The 22,058-nt window shown below is 42.2% G+C and overlaps 1 protein-coding gene across 1 annotated transcript in view; it reads right to left on the reverse strand.

The window, feature by feature from the left end:
- The window catches only part of gtf2f2a (general transcription factor IIF, polypeptide 2a), a 206,838-nt gene that overhangs the window by 178,787 nt on the left and 5,993 nt on the right, over positions 1-22,058 (reverse strand). Inside the window, exon 3 of the mRNA XM_039746306.1 lies at positions 16,716-16,734. Coding sequence (XP_039602240.1) covers positions 16,716-16,734 — 19 coding nt within the window. The remainder of the gene's footprint in view (positions 1-16,715; positions 16,735-22,058) is intronic.

Consider the following 22,058-nt stretch of genomic DNA (forward strand, 5'->3'; position numbering starts at 1 on the left):
ACAAGGTGGCCTTAGTGGACATGTGAGAAACCAGCTGGATTGGTGAATCAGTAAAAAAGGCAGCAAAAGGCTTTTGCTATAAACAAGGTCACAATGATAAAATGCATGAAAGTGAAATTAGTGCATTCATGTATAAGCATAAATAAATATAGACAAATATATAAGCATTTGCCTTAGTGTAGATAAAAATGCAAGTCAGGACTGCCATGCAATGATTAAATAAAAGCACATACCGTATTTCTTTTTAAATTAAAAGCTTAGCTTCAGGCCACTATTGTAACATAGTTTGAAAGGCTTAGAAAAGGAAATTACACCATAAAAGCTCAAAGATGGAAAAAGGAAAACATCTGCCCGGCCAAAGACAAATTAGAAATAAGCAAAATAGAAACCAGAGATGAACAATGGACAGTAAGAACAGGTGCAGAATGAGCTAATTGAACGAGGTCAAAGTGATAAGAAATGATTTATAAGTTTTGGGTTTTGAACTGTTCCGGGCTCAGCTCAATTTGGCTGTATTGGGTTGAGTCCGTGTTGTTATGTGTGTTGCTTTATTGCAATAAAACGTTAAAACTTTGTTTGCCTAATCTGAGTCCTAATAGCCTTCATTTTCAGGTAAAAAGCCTTCTGGTGACAATTTTTCACCACAACACCAGCAGTAGGACAGCTGGCTGCGTAAGGCAGAGAAGGCAGCGGGAGTCAGGAGGCTTGGAAGGAGAAGCCTCAATGTGAGCGTCCTGGCCGTTGGGTGAAAGCCAAGTCTCGGTCTGGAGGGAGCACAACCGAAGACAGGGATTGGGAAGCCTCCAGACCAGCTGAATGGACAGATGGTCAGCTACAGTTAGGGCAATTCCCCTGTTGCAAAGCCTAATGGGAGAAGCAGGAGTGCCGCCAAGTAAAGAATGCAACGGGCTTGTTTTTAAAGGGCTGCTTCCAGCGTTGTTTTAACCTCGTTTTTTTTTTAAAGAGTTTTTTTTTTATTGGATTTTAACCTCCACTTTACAATTGTTTTCATGGATTATTTATTTAATGATTTAAATCACTGTAATATTTATTTGAACATTGATTTTGATTGTTGTTTTAATAAAAGCACATTTTTTAACCATTCCCTTGCTCCATTTGTTGTTCCTCACTGACAAGCTCATCGGTGAAATTACCAACGGTGTCGGGTTCAGGGCTCCTTGAAGTGAGATGGGAGCATGGAGTGAACCAGCATCGTCACAACCTGATCACAACAGGTTCCATCCTTGCAATCTTAATCCAAGCAGTTCTGTCTGACTCTTCAATAAATTCAAATCTCTGACAAGATCGTTAAGCTCTGCCTGAGAAATTAAAAGAGCTTTGCTAGATGTTGATGGTTCAAAATCTGGATCATCATCAGCAGCAGCAGCTTCCATTTGCATCCGTTCATCCATCTCTGCTTCCATGTCCTTGTCCTTCAGCATCCATACCTCTGGCGGTTTTGGAACAGGAAGACTTCCGTCATGTGGCACTGGTCTCAATGCAGAGAGAAGGTTTGGGTACTCAATAAACTTCCAGTTCTTGGAAGAAAATCCAGAGACATTTGTCACGCAGAAGTAACAATCAGTTACATGATCCTTCTGTTTCCTCCATATCATTGGGATGGCAAATAGCATGGATGGATGCACACCCTTCAGCCAAGATCGCAGACTGCTAACGCAAGATGCACAACATATACTGTATTAGAAGCCCATATTTTATCTTGGTCATCAATTTTGCACCCGAAATATAATGAATGCTATCATTCTCCATTTCTGTGCTTTCAAAGTGAACTTGCTACAGATGTAACAAAATGTGTCAATTATGTCATTGGCGTGACATTTCAGAAATTATATGAAATTGAACTCACGGTCTTTGAACTCAAAACTTATTTCTAAAGTAATACTCATTGACAATGACATCAGTTAGAAAAACTGCAGCTGAGAGGTACATTTAGGGCTGTGTTTTTATGGAAACAAACCATAGTCTGGAAGGTGCGCTTGGGCTTTCCTGAGCGTTCCCAAGCACACATGATCAGACAGATTTTCTTACAGTATTTTAACCAAGTCTCTCTAGTCTTATAATCAGAAAAAATGCAGTCAATCTGTTCTAGTTTTATTGTGAGGAAAGTGGTCAGTCTTTTCAGGCTCTGATGGTTTCAAAGTGATGTCTTTAAAATTTTGTGTGTATTAAACATCTTTACATCAGCACTGTGAAATGGGGGAGGCAAACACAATCCACAATAACCTGACAACACTAGAGAATGGAATTTTATGACTGTTTAATAGTAGCACAAATAATAATGTCATAATTGTTTTAGGCACACTTCCTTCTCTTATCAAGTTTCTTGGTCATATCAACAACAATTTTACTTGTTTAAGCATCTGTAGATGATGGTGCACTAATCACAAGACACCCTCCTGAAGAGAATGTGTTTCTGACTTTGTGTCTTTATTATTTAGCTTGTTTTATTTTATATGGGTGCCATTTTCATTAACTGAGAGAAAGTCAATGTTTTTCCTTCTGGACTCTCTTCAATTTTTTGTACACAGCTGGCATAGGACAATTTATGCTCTTCAGTGGTCAGGTAATAAAAAGAAAGTACAGTTACAGATGTGTGTCATAATTGAGACACATGAATAATTTAAATTTACGGATTTGTATCATTTCTGCAGGGGCAAACTGACACATATACACATTTTGAAAGAGACATATGTTACTTACAGGTGGCATTGGTACCCTAGATCAAATGCTAATTCAAGTGGTGGAGTTTACTTATTTAATAAATTTAATAAACATATTTTTAATTACTATGTTATTATTATTCTTAATTTCAGCCTAGTGATATTCAGAACTGTCTTTATTTAGACATTTAAACAAATAATTTGCTGTCAAATTCAACTTTCATAATAAAATGCAAATAAGGTAATAACTACTGTCTATCAAATGTAAAACATGATTTTTTATGTTTATAACGTATTGATTTCTTATTGATCATTTTCATTTGAATGTTCCTGTATCTTTTCATTCCTTGTTTAATTATTATAATTAATATTTATAATGATATTACAATTTTCTCGTAATATGATGTATAATATTTATGCATGGCTATCTGATTATTATACCGGCAATGGAAAAAAAATTGTAATATGATGTGATATTTGAATCCTAATCAGGTAAACGTGTTTTCTACTGGATAAAACTGATAAATTGAATGAATTATGTATTTAATTTTATTTTGTTCTATTTTTATATTTATTTTATTGAATATTTAGTACATAGTGTGGCAGTAGGGGGCACTAGTGCTCCCTTGAACCCTCAGGTACGACTCCAGACACCGGATAAAAGTCCAAGACTTCTTTATTATCTTTAGCACAGTGCACCAAGCAACTTCCACTCTACTCATAAATTACCAAAAAAAACACACTATTCTTCTCTCCTCCTCGCCCAGACACTTCGCCCTCCTACCTCCCAGCTCAGCTCAGTGTCTGGACTTTCCCAGAGTCCTTTTATAGCCCCTGACCCGGAGGTGTTCCTGCCCAACCAGTCCACAGTTCCTTATTCCTTCCGGGTCAGGGTAAACCCCTTGTTGTAGGGGGTCTCGTGGGCTCATATGTGCCCTATAACCCGGGAGCACGTCGTTTCTTCCTGTCACGTGACCGTGACTTATTCCCGGGTTATAGGGCACATATGAGCCCACGAGACCCCCTACAACGACTCCCAGCAGCCCCCAAGGTATCCAGCAGGGCTGTGTATAAACACTACAAGGTCTGTGATGCCCTGCTGGAATTCGGGGCACGATCCTGCTGTCAGGAGAGCTCCTCCTGGTGGCGTGGAGGTGAGGACCGGAGTATGAAGCTGGCAGTCCTCCACAATAGTATATTATTTAAGAGTCTGCATACCCTAGTGCTGTGAAAAAGTAAAACATGCCCACAAAAATGTAGTAACTAAAACAGTAGCGTTAGGATTTTTGAGTTGAACAAACGTAAATCAAACCTGCAGAGCCTTGCCCAAATTATTAAGAATTACTTAATGCTCAATAATAATAAAAAAAAAAAAGACTGAGGTTTATCCTAATGGGATTAGTTCTCTCTCAAATTATCTGTATATCTATACTAATAAAAGGCAAAGCCCTCACTGACTGACTGACTCATCACTAATTCTCCAACTTCCCATTTGGGTACAAGGTTGAAATTTGGCAGGCTCATTCCTTACAGCTTACTTACAAAAGTTAGGCAGGTTTCATTTTGAAATTCTACGCATAACGGTCATAATTGGAACCTACTTATGTGCATATATACGGCCATAGCCTGCAGCTCGGTCGGCGTGTGAGGCGCAGTTGCGTCCCTCATCGTCATGCCTCCCACGTAATTGAGTGCCTGCCCATATAAGGCCGTCCGTCGGCAGCAATCCAATAGACACGCTGCCGCTAAATATTCGCGGGTGAAGGAATGTGCTTATGCAAACGAAGATGAGATAGTCAGGGATAGACTAGTGTTTGGTACAAACTCAGCAAAAGTGCGAGAGAAACTTTTAAGTGCCGGGTCTTAGCTAACATTTAATAAAGCCGTGGACATCGCAACATCGCACGAGATAGCACAAGCACAGCTGAGAAGCTTCGATGCATGTACTCCGAGTGGCTCACATGAACTGACTGAACGCAGTACGCAAAGAACAAGGAAGAGCTCCAAAGAGCGCTGAACAAAAAACGCATTACACAATTGAGAAGGCAGCAAAAGAATATGAAGCGAGCGACGCATAAAAGGATATTCATAAGTGCTGATACTGCGGAAACAAAGCACAGTGTAAACCTTAAGTTTAAATTAAGTTCATTGACAGGCTGGCGTTTGTTATGCCTACAACAAATACGATATTCACAAGGTACAAGTTTAATGAGAAGACGCAGGGTATAAACGAGACTTTTGATCACTTTGTAACAAAGTTAAAATTGCTGTAATGGAGTTTAAATTGCTGGTGAAGGACTGTGCTTAGGCAAACGAATAGGAAAGCAAGGTGTAAAGCTTAACTTTAAATTAGGTTCATAGACACACTGCCGCTGGCGTTTGTCATGCCTAAGATGAATACGATATTCGCAAGATACAAGTTTAATGAGAGGACGCAGGGTATAAACGAGACTTTTCATCACATTGTATCGGAGTTAAAATTGCTGGTGAAGGAATGTGCTTATGCAAACGAAGAAGAGATGGTCAGGGATAGAATATCATTTGGCACAAACTCAGCAAAAGTGCGAAACTTTTAAGTGCCGGGTCTGAGCTAACATTAAATAAAGCCGTGGACATCACAACATCGCACGAGATAGCACAAGCACACCTGAGAACCTTCTACGCACGTACTCCGAGCGGCTCAAGTGAACTGACTTTGCAGGACTGGGAAAGGTAAACCCGTGCATGCAGTGTGTGATGTCTCAGACAAAGAGGAAGACAAGCTGTTTATTGATGCAGTTAGAAAGGAACAACCCTCTGAATCTGAACAAGCCTTTATAGACATATCAATAGGAAAGCAAGGTGTAAAGCTTAAGTTTAAATTAAGTTCATAGACACGCTGCCGCTAAACATTCGCAGGCAAATCCACAACTTGATTCCCGGGAATACCTGTTAAACATCTTAGATTCACGAGTACCAATTTGGGTAGTGAACACTTCAATGAATGAAACCTGTTATCTTTACAACGGTTGACAAACACAGAATACAGTGCATCCGGAAAGTATTCACAGCGCATCACTTTTTCCACATTTTGTTTTGTAACAGCCTTATTCCAAAAGGATTAAATTAATTAGTTCTATACACAACACACCATAATGACAACGTGAAAAAAGTTTACTTGAGGTTTTTGCAAATTAAAAATAAAAAAACTGAGAAATCACATGTACATAAGTATTCACAGTCTTTGCTCAATACTTTGTCGATGCTCCTTTGGCAGCAATTACAGCCTCAAGTGTTTTTGAATATGATGCCACAAGCTTGGCATACCTATCCTTGGCCAGTTTTGCTCATTCCTCTTTGCAGCACCTCTCAAGCTCCATCAGGTTGGATGGGAAGCGTCGGTGCACAGCCATTTTAAGATCTCTCCAGAGATCTTTCCAGAGATGTTCAATTGGATTCAAGTCTGGGCTCTGGGTGGGCCACTCAAGGACATTCACAGAGTTGTCCTGAAGCCACTCCTTTGATATCTTGGCTGTGTACTTAGGGTTGTTGTCCTGCTGAAAGATGAACCGTCACCCCAGTCTGAGGTCAAGAGCGCTCTGGAACAGGTTTTCATCCAGGATGTCTCTGTACATTGCTGCAGTCATCTTTTCCTTAATCCTGACTAGTCTCCCAGTTCCTGCCACTGAAAAACATCCCCACAGCATGATGCTGCCACCACAATGCTTCACTGTAGGGATGGTATTGGCCTGGTGATGAGCGCTGCCTGGTTTCCTCCAACATGATGCCAGGCATTCACACCAAAGACTTCAATCTTTGTCTCATCAGACCAGAGAATTTTGTTTCTCATGGTCTGAAAGTCCTTCAGGTGCCTTTTGGCAAACTCCAGGCGGGCTGCCATGTGCCTTTTACGAAGGAGTGGCTTCCGTCTGGACACTCTACCATACAGGCCGGATTGGTGGAACACCTCTGGAGCTCTGACAGAGTGACCATCGGGTTCTTGGTCACCTCCCTGACTAAGGCCATTCTCCCACGATCGATCAGTTTAGATGGTCAGCCAGCTCTAGGAAGAGTCCTGGTGGCTTCAAACTTTTTACACTTACGGATGATGGAGGCCACTGTGCTCATTGGGACCTTCAAAGCAGCAGAAATTTTTCTGTAATCTTCCCTAGATTTGTGCCTCGAGACAATCCTGTCTCGGAGGTCTATAGACAATTCCTTTGACTTCATGCTTGGTTTGTGCTCTGACATGAACTGTCAACTGTGGAACCTTATATAGTGTCACACACGTGTGCATGGGAAGCAGCTGAAGGGCTTAGGAAATACTGTTTATACATCTGCCCAGGGGCGGGGTGCACTGACGCCTTTCTGAGTTCTCTGCAGGTCTTACCCGGAAATCCCACCAGGAGCCGCCATTTCCAGGAAGGACACATCACTTCCGTTCCGCCCCAAGAATGAGGTCACTTCCGTTCCGCCCCAAGGATGATGTGCACTTCCAGTTCCGGCCCAGAGGACGACATCATTTCCGCCCTCTGTGCTATAAAGCTCACTGCCTTTGCTTAGGCAGGCAGTTCTGTTTTGGACTCTGTTGTGTAAACAACTGTTACAATGCCTCAAAGACTTTTGCAGCCGGGAAACCGTAATAAACGGGTGGCTGCCCCAAACCTTTCCACGTCTCTGGTCTCCACTTATTACAGTGGCGTAGTCGGCAGGATGGTGTCCCCGATGAACCCGGGACACGAACTATCACGGAACCAGGTGGGTGAGTACCGGGGCCGAGTTTCAGGGCGGGGAGTGCGCCAGAGGGTCAGGAAGGACGCTGTGCAGGCTCTGCTCCATGAGCATAACTCGGGGGGACCACCCATCTGGTGGAGAACGTAGAGGGGACCCACAGGCGTGGGCTGGCTTCTGGGGAACACACACGAGTGGCTCAGTATGCTCTCCTTGGCAGGAAAGCCGAGCTGCCCATCGGGACCAAGGTCCCAGTTAACGATGGGTTGTCCCCAGGCCGGCAGGTGAAGGAAATCATAAACTGGGAGTTTAACCCAAGCAAAGGGCTGTCAGAGCAGGCTATGGCTCTCTGGCAACAGGTGGGTGAGTGGCTACGCCATTCGAGTTAACCCCTTACAAATAGTGCAGCAAGTGGCCTGTTTTCTGCTGCTAAAAGACTACCCCAGGAATTTGCCCAGCCGCCTGGGGCTTAATTCCATTCTATGGACGAGCTGCTGCAGCTCTTGCAAACCCCAGAGGCCGGCTGTGAAACCTGGGAGGGCAGAACAGCCGCTCTGTGGACTACCCGGGAGCTATGTCCCACTAAAGCAGTCCCTTCCACGCATTCCAGAGCTTGTTCAAGTCGCCGGGCCGCCTGGCTTGCGACCTGTCGGGAACAAGGCGGACCGTAGGGGACAATGGCGGGTTGTTTGTGTGCCCTTAGCAATCCCCTGGCGGATAAACATACGGGGGAGCTTCTTATTAATGGACATAAGATAACAGCGCTGTTCGATTCCGCAGTAACGGTCTGTCGTTGCTCGCCGCTTTATTCTGCCGCAACAGTGGATTAAAAAGAAGACCAGTCTAAAATGTATACACGGAGATATCCGCATACAATACCGCCCGGTGTTACGTATGTCTCGGAGGAACCCTTCGACAGCTTACCGTGGCGGTGCATCCGATCCTCCGCTTCCGTAATCCTCGGGCGAGACTGGTCTGATAGTAACGGCGTAGTTTAGAAAGCATTCCCAAAAACTTATGGCCTCGTATAGATGACAACGATTCATCTCAAGTTGCTTCCACACCGTAATCAGCCGACAGGGAGTGGGGCGGTAGGCCAAGAGAGTGACGAAGACACTCCCGACCGCGCTGGCTACTACGCCATCCACTAGCGCCCGCAGCGAGGAGGAATCTCCGCCCTTGAGGTCAGACCGACCCGCTCTCTGAGTTGCACTTTCAGTTTAGAGCGACGCCGCTTCTTTCAAGAGAGAACAGTGGAATGACGACTCTCTGAAACACATAAAGAATGCAGTGGTTCTCGTTAACGCCAACGCGCGATTTGCCCATGCCACAGGGACCTCACTTTGTCGCTGATAATGATTTGTTGTATCGGGTCGCTGAACATGAGGGGAAGGTCCGAAGTTGTTGCTAATCCCGCTGACCTACCGGGCGCAGGTTTGCGAAGTTAGCACACTCCCACCTTCTTGAGGCCATCTCGCCCGATAAAACATTAGAGCGAATTAAGCTCCGTTTTTTCTGGCCGGGGATTAATGAGGAGGTTCGCCGCTTTTGCGTTTCCTGTCCGGAATGTCAACTGCGGCAAATTCCTAGGAGGGACCGTGCTCCTCTGGTTCCCCTTCCCCTTATTGACGCTCCTTTGATAGGATTGGGGTTGACATAGTAGGACCCTAGAACCCTCAGCCCGAGGATATAAATATATACTGCCCTCGTGGATTATGCTACCCGATTCCCTGAAGCCGCTCCGTCGCCGCTACCACAAAAATATTGCACGGAACTAGTAGGAGTCTTTTCACAGTAGGCATTCCTAGAGAAGTCCTGACGGACCAAGGAACGCCTTTTACCTCGGAAACGCTCAAGGAGACTGCCAAGTTACTGAAAATAAAGCATTTAAAGACCTCGTGTATCATCCTCAAACCGATGGCCTAGTGGAGAGATTTAATCAAACTCTCAAGCAAATGCTACGTAAGGTAGTCAGCAAGGATGGGAGGGATTGGGACCAACTCCTCCCCCTTGTCCTCTTTGCATATCGGAAGTTCCTCAGCCTCTACGGGTTCTCTCCATTTGAATTACTGTACGGAAGACAACCCCGGGTTTATTGGATATTTTAAAAGAGGGCTGGGAAGGGGAGGCACAGCCCTCCACTAATATTTTGGAATATATCGCCCAATTGCGCGGTAGATTTGATGCAATAAGACCGATTCTAAAAAGTCATATAGAGGAGGCGCAATCAGCACAGGCCCGCCTTTATGACCGTGGCACGACTCTCCGGAGTTCCAACCGGGGGATCGCGTCATGGTATTGGTACCAACTTCTCACTCTAAACTGCTCGCCATTGGCTAGGCCCCTACGAAATTAAGGAAAGGAAGGGATTGGTTGACTATTTGGTGAAACAGCCCAATCGCCACCAGCTGAGCGAATATATCATGTAAACCTGCTGAAACCGTGGAAGGAGAGGGTCCCGATCCTCCTCCGGACAGCCCTGCTCTCTTCGAAGTAAGTTCCCTTAATTTCGTGAGCAGCTATCCCCAGGCAGAAACAAGAGCTCAAGCAGCTATCCGCTCTGTCCCAGAGGTGGTAAGTGAAAACCCGGTCGGACCTCTCTGATTGCGCATGACATATTGACTGACCGGGGTGATCGTCCGTGAGCGACCCTACAGACTCCGGAGGCAAAGAAAGTAGAAGTGGAACTGGAAATCGCGAATGCTGGCACTAGGAGTAATCGAGGAAAGTAGTAGTCCCTGGTCCAGTCCCATCGCCTTGATTGCTAAGCCTGACGGCAGTTGGAGGTTTTGCAATGACTTCCGCCGGCTTAACCAAGTTTCCAGATTGATGCTTATCCCATGCCTCGCGTGGATGACCTCCTCGAGACTGGGACCAGCCAAATTCTTGACTACACTTGACATGACAAAGGGTACTGGCAGGTTCCTTTAACGGAGTCCGCGAAGGAAAAACGCGCTTAGCACTCCTAGCGGACACTGGCAGTATCGTGTCCTTCCATTCGGGTTACACGGGCCTGCGACTTTTCAGCGCCTGGTGGACAAAGTGCTCCGCCCCATAACTCGCTCTGTGCTGCCTATCTGGATGACGCGTCATCTATTCCAGCACCTGGAAGGAACACATACAGCAGGTCACAGCAGTATTACGGACACTGGGAGAGGCGGGCTCAATCAACCCCAAGAAATGTTTCTTTGGATTGAGGGAAGCCAAATATTTGGGCTACCTAGTGGGCGGGTACTGTGAGGCCACAGTGTTCCAAGTTGCAAGCCATAATGGCCTGGCCCCGTCCAAAACCAAGCGGCAAGTCCAATCCTTTCTCGGTTTGGCGGGTACTACCGCCGGTTTGTGCCTCGCTTCTCCGAGAGCGCGCGCCTTGACCGATTTGACAAAGAAAAGAGCTCCTAATACGGTGGTATGGTCTGATAAAGCGGGGCTGCATTCAGTGACTTAAAAGGGCTCTGACTTCAGCACCTATCTTGATCTCCCCTAACTTCTCTCCCTTTTATCCTCCAGACGGACGCCGGACACAGGCTTGGGTGCCGTGTTGAGCCAAAGCGCCGACGGTGTTGAACACCCGTTATGTACCTGAGCCGGAAACTGTTGGACAGGGAGACCAGGTACGCGGCGGTGGAGAAAGAGGCTCTGGCGATCAAATGGGCGGTAACTCAGCTGCGGTACTACCTCTTGGGTCGCGTGTTCACTCTGGTGACGGATCATGCACCTCTGAAGTGGATGGCCCTTCACAGGAGTCGAATCCACGGGTCACGAGGTGGTTTCTTGACCTGCAGCAGTACAAGTATACGCCGCTCATCGACAGGGGTCTCTTCATGCCAACGCCGATGCCCTCTCCCGGCCCACGACCTCTCGGTGTAGGTCGCCCGACCCGACGGGTCTGGGCTGAGGGGGGAGTCTTGTCACACACGTGTGCATGGGAAGCAGCTGAAGGGCTTAGGAAATACTGTTTATACATCTGCCCAGGGGGGGGCGGGGTGCACTGACGCTCTTTCTGAGTTCTCTGCAGGTCTTACCCGGGAAATCCCACCAGGAGCCGCCATTTCCAGGAAGGACACATCACTTCCGGTTCCGGCCCCAAGAATGAGGTCACTTCCGTTCCGCCCCAAGGATGATGTCACTTCAGTTCCGCCCAGAGGACGACATCATTTCCGCCCTCTGTGCTATAAAGCTCACTGCCTTTGCTTAGGCAGGCAGTTCTGTTTTGGACTCTGTTGTGTAAACAACTGTTACAATGCCTCAAAGACTTTTGCAGCCGGGAAACCGTAATAAACGGGTGGCTGCCCCAAACCTTTCCACGTCTCTGGTCTCCACTTATTACAATAGACAGGTGTGTGCCTTTCCAAATCATGTCCAATCAACTGAATTTACCACAGGCGGACTCCAATTAAGCTGCAGAAACATCTCAAGGATGATCAGGGGAAACAGGATGCACCTGAGCTCAATTTTGAGCTTCATGGCAAAGGCTGTGAATACTTATCAATATTTTATTTTTAATAAATTTGCAAAAACCTCAAGTAAACCTTTTTCACGCTGTCATTATGGGGTGTTGTGTGTAGAATTCTGAGGGGAAAAAATTAATTTAATCCATTTTGGAATAAGGCTGTAAAATAATAAAATGTGGAAAAAGTGATGCGCTGTGAATACTTTCCGGATGCACTGTATAACTTGAACACAACACATCCTACAAATACGAACCTGATTGAAAGAAATAATGATAATCAAATCCTTGATGACAGCAACACTCATAACAGTGACAAAACAATTACATTGACAATCATGTTATTTTTTAAAATGTTTCCTTTCTTTTTCATAACTTCTTTAACACACTACTTCTCTGCTGCGAAGCGCAGGTATTTTGCTAGTCTACTGTATAAGGCATGAGAGTACCCTAGTGGCAGATATCTGAAACTAAAATAAATGCAATAGTGATCAAACATATAAAAAGGTGTGGTTTTTATAAACAAAATGACAAAGGAGACAGAAGTTAAGTGATGAATGAAAACTACACATCAAACAGAACATAAGAAAAAGACACCTTCCAAAGAAAACCACAAAAAATATTCTCCAGGTTTGGATCACATGCAGTATTTACCCAGCACTAAATAATAGACTAGCCTTTTAATTTCTACTTTTACCTTCTCTAATGTCTGCTTTTCATATTGTCTCTGCACTTTCACTCGCCGACCTTTTTTCCTCCTTTATACATGATTTCTTTTGTCTTTTTAAAACACACAACTGACATAAGCACAATTGTAAAGTTACTCCTGTAACCTATTTTTATTTTCAGCATGGAAAACTGATGCTGCCCTTAATTAATTTTAGCAGTAAGAAAATGCATGAGCATCAGACTCCAAGGATAGGAACAAGTTTGGTGAAAAAAGGGCAAATAAAATCCTCCTTGATGTGGCTGGCTAGTGTGCCTCAGTTATCTATGGATCCATGCTGTCTGAAGTTATGTGCTCCTACAGGGTTCCCCAAAGAAAATTGGCCATGATAGTTTACATTAAATCACAGACAACCTCGTCTAGAACAAGGATACGGGGGCACACTCTAAGGAGTAGTACAAGTGTCTGGTAGCCAAGTGACCCATGTATCTCAGTCAAGATTCAGACTGTAGAAAATATATGGAACTGCTATGTAGTCTCTGGGTGGTGTGGGGAGGTGTTTGGGGTATGGAATGTACCTTCTGCAGCAAAGGATGGAGCAGGGCTTTTGTAGAACGTTGAAAAATACCAACTAGAAACAGTCAAGACATTTATATGCAAAACAATGGGCTTTGGAACCTGACTTATCAATCAAGGAAGATTTCTGGATAATGTGGAGATACTTACACAGTTGACTTTTAGTCAAAGTTTGTCTCTGGAGGCGACTGGATTATCTGATTTGCCTCGATGCCATTTTGATTTGCAGAGGGGAAAACTGTATGTGCTCTTTGTAGACAGTAAAAAGTCTACACACCCCTTCCAAAATGTCACGTTTTGGTTGATAAAAAAATAAAGCCAAATTAAATCCTGTCAGAACATATTCCACCTTTATTGCAAAATTGCAATCTATACAAAGTAGGCAAAAGAGAAAAAAAGGAAGAAAAAAATCAAAAAAATCTGGCTAACATAAGACCAAATACTTGTCCTTGCATAGATATTTTAGGTATCGAAGCAAATTGCCAAAAACATCTATATATGATCTGAGGACTTGGAAATAGTTTATGAAACTGCACCTCATAGTATCTTCTGAAACGTGTTTCAAGAGTATTGGATTCCAGGGCTGCCGCTATATGTCATTCAATATCTGTACTGTATTTGCGGAGCAAGAGTTGTATTTGTATACCTGTCATTAAATTGCGTCTATTTAATATGGAAGTTTGACTCTGCCAAGGGTCCATTTTATCTCCTCTCCTGGGGCAAAATGTACAGATGGTCCATAAAACCGTTTCCATGTTCATGTCAAGATGTATAAAAACTAAACTTGGAATAATTCCATGCACATTTTCACGGCTGCCTCAGACCATTAGCATGCAAGTTTCTGCTTTGTTTGTACATGGATGGCACCCAGCATCAAAGTGCTATTGCTTCAGTGTAGTTTCCTTTTCTTTTTTATAGTCACATCCATGATGCAGACTTTATTAAAACCACAAAAATTAATTGAATATCATTTACAAATTTAAAGCACTTGATTGTAATCAATCTGCAACAATATAATTGTGCACCAAATGGCTAAAGTATTTCAACCACCAAGGCTGCTTAAGCATTGTTAGAGGACATCTTAAATGCAAGAATAAGAAGAGAACACGTATTTAGAGATCATACTAAATTTCTTGCCCCATGATAATGACTGGCTTCTAAATCAATTTAAATTTCCAAGTGCTATCCTCTTGGAGCCTTGTGCTGAACTGGGGTCAGCTTTACAAAAGCAGATTTTGAGGAATTGTGCTCTACCTGCTCCTTTGCAAGTTCTGACCACCCTAGGGATTTTAGCCACAAGAGCTTTTCAACATGAACTGGCCAATCGATCTCAATCATCTCAGAGTAGCGCCATGCCAGCTATATGAGATGGTATTATCAGTTTCACATCCAGATATATGAGATTTCCATACACTGTGGTTGAATGGGTAAACATCAAAGCACACTTCAGAGCAATATCAGGTTTTCCACATGCAATCAGAGCAATTGACTGCATACACATTTTTATAAAAGTGTCTTCATTGAATGAATTTGCTTATGTAATTAGAAAGCATTACCACTCTGTTAATGTGAAAATTATCTGCGATGCAAAAATGAATCTCAATAATGTTGTGGCGTGATATACAAGTTTCTCGCCAATAACTGCAGCAGCTTGCTGCTCAAACAGTGTGAGCCCCGGAAATCCACTACCTCCTCCAGTGGTGTTGACACTCAGACAGTGGGTTGAGACTCACCTTTTCATGTCGACTTTGAAATCGGACCACTTTTTTGTTTTTTTGATTTTGGGTCTCCACCACACTATGCCACTCCATCAATTTCCTTTAGTTGCCTATATGGTGGCATAAGTAGCGGTATAAGCATTTTTCCATGCCTTCACTTCACTGAGCAGGACCTCCACTTTGCATGCCATTGCCTTTTAACAAAACACTCAGCGGAAGGGGCTATGTATATTGATCTGCATATTCAAATAGGCAAAATTATGGGAGTTGGAGTGGGGCTGTTGGCTCGTGCATGTGCTTTAAAATTCACATTGTTTGGGATTTATAAAGGGAAATTGAGTAGAAATTTGCTTATGCACAGTTTTATGCACCAGAATTTTTTTGTGCGTACACACATTTGTAGTTTTGTCCATGCGCCATATATTACTGTGAATCCTACACAAGGCATTATATATGAGGCCCTGGTCATGACTATTATGGATTGCATATTAAGACACTGCCTGCACTTGAAGAGCATTCACTTTGCCAACCTAAGGGTTGTGTTTTGCATATTAGCTGCAGATGTTTTCCTCTTGGCCTTATCAGACTGACAATTATTACTTCCAAATCTAAGACCATAGGCTTCCATCAAAAAAACAAGGTGTTTTAAGATAACAGGTGAGCCATTGCTCCAAGTGAAGGATTTAAAGTAGTATGGGCAGAGGTGATCATACAATTAACCAATGTAGTGATACAGTAGGTGTTTTGAAGTCATTGTATTAGATCATGGTGTTAAAGTGGGAGCCAAGTCCATAGACAAAGCTTTTTGTTTCCTGTTCTATCTATGTCATCTGCATCCTCATCTATAGGTCACAATCTCTGAATGGTGATGAGGAGAATGGAATCATGAACACAAGAAAAACCCAAAAAGTGGTTACTGCCGAGTGTTGCTGCACTCACTCTCTGTGAAAGGACAAGGGGATCTTGAATACAGAAGACAGACTATAATAGGTACTTCTTCATAACCATTTAGAGCTTTTTGAGGGTGACTGAATATGTGGTTAGCACATCCCCTTAGCATCCACCTAAGGACGTGTACCAGGCACAGATCAGGTGAACAGTTAATTCTGTATAAGATGACATTTTACACAAAATAAGATCAGTACAGAAATTGCAGAAAAAATTTATAACAAAATACAGGTCTAGTATTTTTAAACAAGTCCAAAACACAGATTATGGCAGAAGTTTCCAGCAAGGAGAAACAAAGCTAAATGAATAGTCACCAAGAGTTAAATATGAAGTCTTTGGCCACCCTCGCTCTCTCTTCCTCTGTACTTCCATTCCCATCACTCTTTTGCCATATATTTTCTTTGTCTCTCCTCATCATGTGTCCATAACACTTTAATCTACTTTCCTGTAATTTCTTAGATATCTCTCCCACGTTTGTTGCACTTCTGCTTCATTTCTTATTCTGTCCTTTTTCTGTAACTCCATTTCAACATTCTCATTTCTGCCACATCTAACATCTTCTCCTGAGCTCCCTTTACTGTCCATGTCTTATTGCTGGTCTTAACTACTACTAATAATAATTCATTGAATTTATATAATGCTTTTCTCACTAATCAAAGTGCTGCCACACAGGAAGAACCCAGGACGCAAACCATGATCTCCTTAGTTCAAGGCAGTAGCACTACCACGGATTTAAAAGCATTACCTTTAACTTCGCCTTAACACTTCAATCACTCAATACCTTCTTTCCAATTATTCCATCCACACTGCACTCTATGGGTTATCTCTGCATCTGCAAGTTTCCATCTTACAGTACATTTAATTTTCCACCTTAAAGTACAGTAATCTAGTACAGTTTAAAAAAATTATTTAAAGTCAAAGAATCTGCCAACAGTGACACCTTGTGTAAAAAGCTGACATCTTACCTCTGTTTTTCCTTGATTCCTGTTAAGATAAAAAAAAAAAAAATTATCCAAAAGGAACTCACCATAATCATACAAAACAAAATAATTAAAGAACTAAAAACACAAATTGTAATTTTAAAAATTGAGTATGTTAACTTCTACCAGCCAGCACAAAGCAAAAAAAAATGGTACAACATAATACAACATAAATTTCTACTACATAAATTATAGTTAAAATTAAAGTTCTATGCAAATAAACTGCAATACAAAAAAAATTGAATCATGTCACTGGCATACTAGGGTTCCCCTGGGAATTTTCACAAGATGAGTGACTTCGGTTATATTGCAGTCAGTTAATCAGATGTATCAGAACTACAATGTAACCAAGTACTTTTCTGTAAACAGTATAGGTGGTGTTTTTACCAAAAGTAACATTATTGGCAGGCAGTGTTGTGTAGTGGTGAAGACTTTGGAATTAGGACATCAAACTTGGAGGCTGTAGTTTCAAATCCTGCAAAAGACAATGTGTGACCATGAGGATGTCACTCCACCTGCCTGTGCTCCAAATGAAAAAACAAATGAAACGTAACCAACTGTATCTCAATGTTAGTCGCCTTGGATAAAGGAGTTACTCAAATAATAAGTAATATTAATATTATTAGGCCACTGGAGCTGCTTACTCATGAATATGCTATATACAGTTACACATGAGTAAAATATTCCTGCATTAGGTCAATATGTGCTTTTCCTAATTCCTTGGCATTTATTGATGGTCACTACAAAACACTGAATTGAGTTTTACTTTAACTTATTACAGACAATAATGACATTTACAGGCTGCACATTTAGGGACACCATCTAATGAACTGAATGTTTTTACTTTTGGTGTTTTTTTCTTTGGTTCTTCAAGTGGAAGAAAATAACTGCTGGTACTCTATCTTGGATGCTTACTATATGATTGTGAGTTCCCGATTAAATTACGCAGATGCGAAAGTATATATCAAGAATTTTATTGTGGGTCATCCTATTTAAAGTGAGCAGATGCACAAATAAATGTAAACAGTTTGGCCAGGTTGGGTGCGACTCCCCTTTCAAAATCTGCAGATATAAATGAATATTAAAATGAAGTAGGTTGGCGGGAATCTGTTTCACACCTCACTGTACACAGCACACGATTACATGAAGCACCTCTTCTTCACTTGTCAGTTCATCTTATTGGTTAGTGCTGCCATCAGTTGCTTTTGCGATGTCATTCGTTTACATAAAGTCACCTCTAAGTGCAGGGCAGAGCATGTAAGTTAGGATAATATTAATAAATATCAACAAAAAAAGCAAATGTCAGATATTTTTCTGTTTTCTATAATGTTGCCAATTTTAATCAACTCAGTCAAAGCATTTTTGAGATTTTGAGGTATTTCATTTTTCTGTTATAGGGTTTTTTTTAACCCCTAATTATTTATATATCAGAATCTCCTTTCTTGTGGTTACCTACTGGCCCAAATGTACAAATACCAAATTTCAGCTTTTTACCTAAATGGGAAATACCAAGTGAACTTTGCATTATACAGTTGGACCTATAGGGACTGGTTCCAGAAACTCTTGTGGATACTAAAATCACCATGTATAGAAACTGCTATGATTTCTACATGGTGTAACCAAAATGTATGCAAATATCCTTAAATGAAAGTCAGCAATGTGCACTTTAATCATGATAAGTAATTTTAAACTGTGAAGTAGAGGGGTAAATGAAGGAAAATGTGTCTTTGTCCCAAACATTATGGAATGCACTGTATGGTATGCCTAGATTATGACTGCCATTTGATGCTTTTAACTAATTATTCTAGTATTTTCTATCAGAACTTGGCAATATTTATTTTTGATATGGGGTTTTAATGTTTGATGCTAGTTTGTATCCAGTGTTATTTATTTGATCTTTTTTTTAGTGTTTTAATTCCTATTGCACCCTTTTAAAAATATCTGAGAAGCATTCGGAGCATGAGAAAGTTGCAATCTAAATAAAATATCATCATTAAATAATAAATGTTAATTGCTAAAGAGACACCCTGCTTAATAACAAAGAAAATAATTCAAGAATAAAATTTTCCCAAAAAACATTTATGTATGCATGATTCATGTAAGAGTTTGTTTAAAGGTTTAATAAAAATGTGTCACAAACTGTTTCTTTATGTTGCTGAAAAATGCTAATGAGTTTTTTGTTTAAAAAAATGAGCATATATTGATTTGTTCAGGAGTCAGTTGGGTGCACCCTGTCAACTGTCATATCAGAAGCTAAGAACAGCCACTTTTGTTCCAGCCTTGCTCAGGCACAGTTAAGATACATATTTAATTCATTGTTGACTGCAAGTTGTAATGTGAGAAATATGCAACAAAGGCCCAGTTCACTGGGGTGGGTGAGTTAAAGGTTAAAATGCTTTTTGTGTTTTCATGAAAACACACAACCACTTGTCTCTATGCAAGCCTCATCTCTATATGGTAGCAATTAACTTTTCAGCAAGGCTGTCAGTCTTCATCTATGTATTGTTATGTTATTGCGATATATTATAAGTGCCAGTTCAAAATTCTCAGTCATGATTATTGGCTCTGGTTACTGGAGTTTATAACTTCTTTGTAAAATGTTCTTCTATATGGTTGGTGACCGAACATCACAAACCCAGCTAACGAAAAAAAAAACTGAATGGATGTATAGAAGATGTATGAAAACGACACAGATAGTGCTGAATTTTGTGGGTGATTTGCAGATTAAATTCAAGTGCAAACAATAAGCGGGACTGCATAAGAAAACTATATCTCATTCAGACTGTGGAACATAGCCTCTGGAAGAGATATTGTGCATTCAGCAAGCATATGTCTTCTGGTGTAGCTGTGAAGAGTCCTGTTGGATTATCTTAAACATACCCTTTTTCAGGGAATACTAAACACATTAAATTCTACATTTAACAATGTAGACTGTCATAATTGCTAGCAATTTAAACTCTGTGCACTGGATCAGATGAAGTCATGATTAACATGGGTGCATCAAGCTGAGAAGGTGCACGCCTAAGAGGACATGTACGAGAAAATATAGTTTCATTTAACTATTGTGATGCAGAGATTGTTCTGGCTAAATGGACAGCGTTCAGATTGCTCATCAAAGGACAATCTGGAGACATGTTTTTGTAGCGTGCGGCCAGGGCTCTTGCCCGGCTGAGGGACCTTCATGCTGGGAGAACCAGGGGAGCAAGCGTGGCCAGAGCGTTACCTCCCTCGGGACGCTAGATAGCAACCCCTCTGACTTGCAGCAGTGCCTCAGACTCCCGCAGTGTTTCATGGGAGTTGGAGTGTGGTGTAGCCTTGTTGGGATCCGCAGGCGCCACCAAGGGGTGCTGCAGCAGGAGCTGCTGAGCCCTTATGGGCAGTTCATCTGCCACAACCGGAAGTGCTGCCGGAATCGAGTAATCAAGCACCTGGAGAACTTCCGGGTGTGTTATAAAAGGAGCCAGCAGCCAGTACTCAGCAAGCCAGAATCGGGAGGAGGAGAAGCGACGAAGCTTGACCCGAGGAGTGAAGGAGGATAAGGAAGAGAGTATAAGAAGGGGATTAATTATTTGTGCTGTGCTTGTGCCGGGACTGTGTTAAACTTGTGGTGTTGGGGAAGGCGTTTCCCAAAAGGGAAAAAGAAAAAATAAACCAAGTGTGCATTGAACCTGTGTTCCACGCGTGTCTGTGTTGGGTTGAGCTGGCAGTGCCAGCCTGGTAGGCCACAGTCTTACAATTGAGCATGCCATCTTGACATAAAGCCTTACTGTACAGTTTTCAGGAATCTTATTTAATTAGTTGATATCACATGTTCAATATTCCTATCTTTTGCACAATGTGAATAAGGGTTTTCTACACCAATCAGTTCAAAATGGCTCCAAAATGTTTCATTGTATGATGTCAGTCTGGAAAAGGTTATAGAACCATTTTAAAAAGATTTGGACTACATAAATCCACTCACTGTACCTTCACTCAGTGCACTGCTCTACTTACAAGCTGTTTTGCTGCTCACGGAAAGACATCCAAGATACTGGGAGACCTGGAATTAACAAATATATTGATTCTGTCATCAGATTAGACAGCCTAGCACAGACTCTACAGTGGAATACCCAACAGAAGGTAGGGCGAGCAGCTGGCCAAAAATTGCATCTGACTGCTTTTGACTTTGTCTGCTATAACAGACCATGGACTGTCCACAGGTTTAATTTCTCCAAAGATACAGCTAAGTGGAGTTTTTGTCCTCCTCTCCTACAATGTCCACAGGCCATAGTTCAACAATTACTTAATGGACAGATATTTCTGGGCTCCATTTACATTAAAGGGTTCTGAATCACTTTCTTTTATTTCTCTTTAAGCAGATCTGTATCATTATGTGATTACTGGTTTATAAAGTTAGTATTTCTATCTACCTGTTGTCACGCACGCGCGCATGGGAGGCAGGTAAAGGGCTCGGGTGAAGGCAGTTCTGAGGCATGCCGGGATGTGGCAGAGAGCACTCTTTCTCACTTCCCTGTAGACCAAACCCGGGAGGCTCCACCTGGCTCTCTTGACATCACTTCTGGGACCGAACCAATGGAAACAGACCTTACAAGCTCCGGCCCCCCTGATGTCACATCCGGACCTGATCCAATGAATAATGAACACGTACCCGATCCTTATGACCTCACTTCCTGTCTTTCCCTTTAAAAGCCTACCCTTTTCCCTTCTCCCGCAGTCTGGTTTTGGACTCCATTGTATGCACTTCAGTGCTAGTTGCTTTACAAAAACGACTTTTGCAGCCAGGATGCCAAATTATATGGGTGGCTGCCCCAAACCTTTATCTGTCTTTGTCTCGTTTTGTGACACTGTGAACATGTAACATGGCACTGAGCCTATACTCAGTGAAGAGCGATATTAAAATAGAAACTGAATTAAAAACAAAGGCAACCCTGCCAAAGATTACACTTCCTCCTCAAATTTCATCTAAGTCACAGCAATAATACAAAATGTAAAGATAATCCTAAATAACATCTATTCATCTACAAACCCCCAAGCTACAGTACCTCTTTAGTAATGATGCAAAGATTAAGAATAAAAAGAACCCTTAATAGATATGCTTATATATGAAGCTACAAGACCTCTTTTAAACAAACCTACCTATCTGATGCTTGAAAAAGAGTACCTGAACAAGCCTGTACAGTAGAGGAAATCGGTTCTCTAGGCAAAAGAATCTAAAACCGAACTATACGGACACAAAATGAGAGCCCACATTTGTTGAAGAATCAATAGAGCTTACCACCAACAAAACCTTACCCTACTACCAAGCATGGCAGTGGTAATGTTCCTTTG

This window comes from Polypterus senegalus, chromosome 2, assembly GCF_016835505.1.
Source record: "Polypterus senegalus isolate Bchr_013 chromosome 2, ASM1683550v1, whole genome shotgun sequence".
NCBI classification, from domain to species: domain Eukaryota; kingdom Metazoa; phylum Chordata; class Cladistia; order Polypteriformes; family Polypteridae; genus Polypterus; species Polypterus senegalus.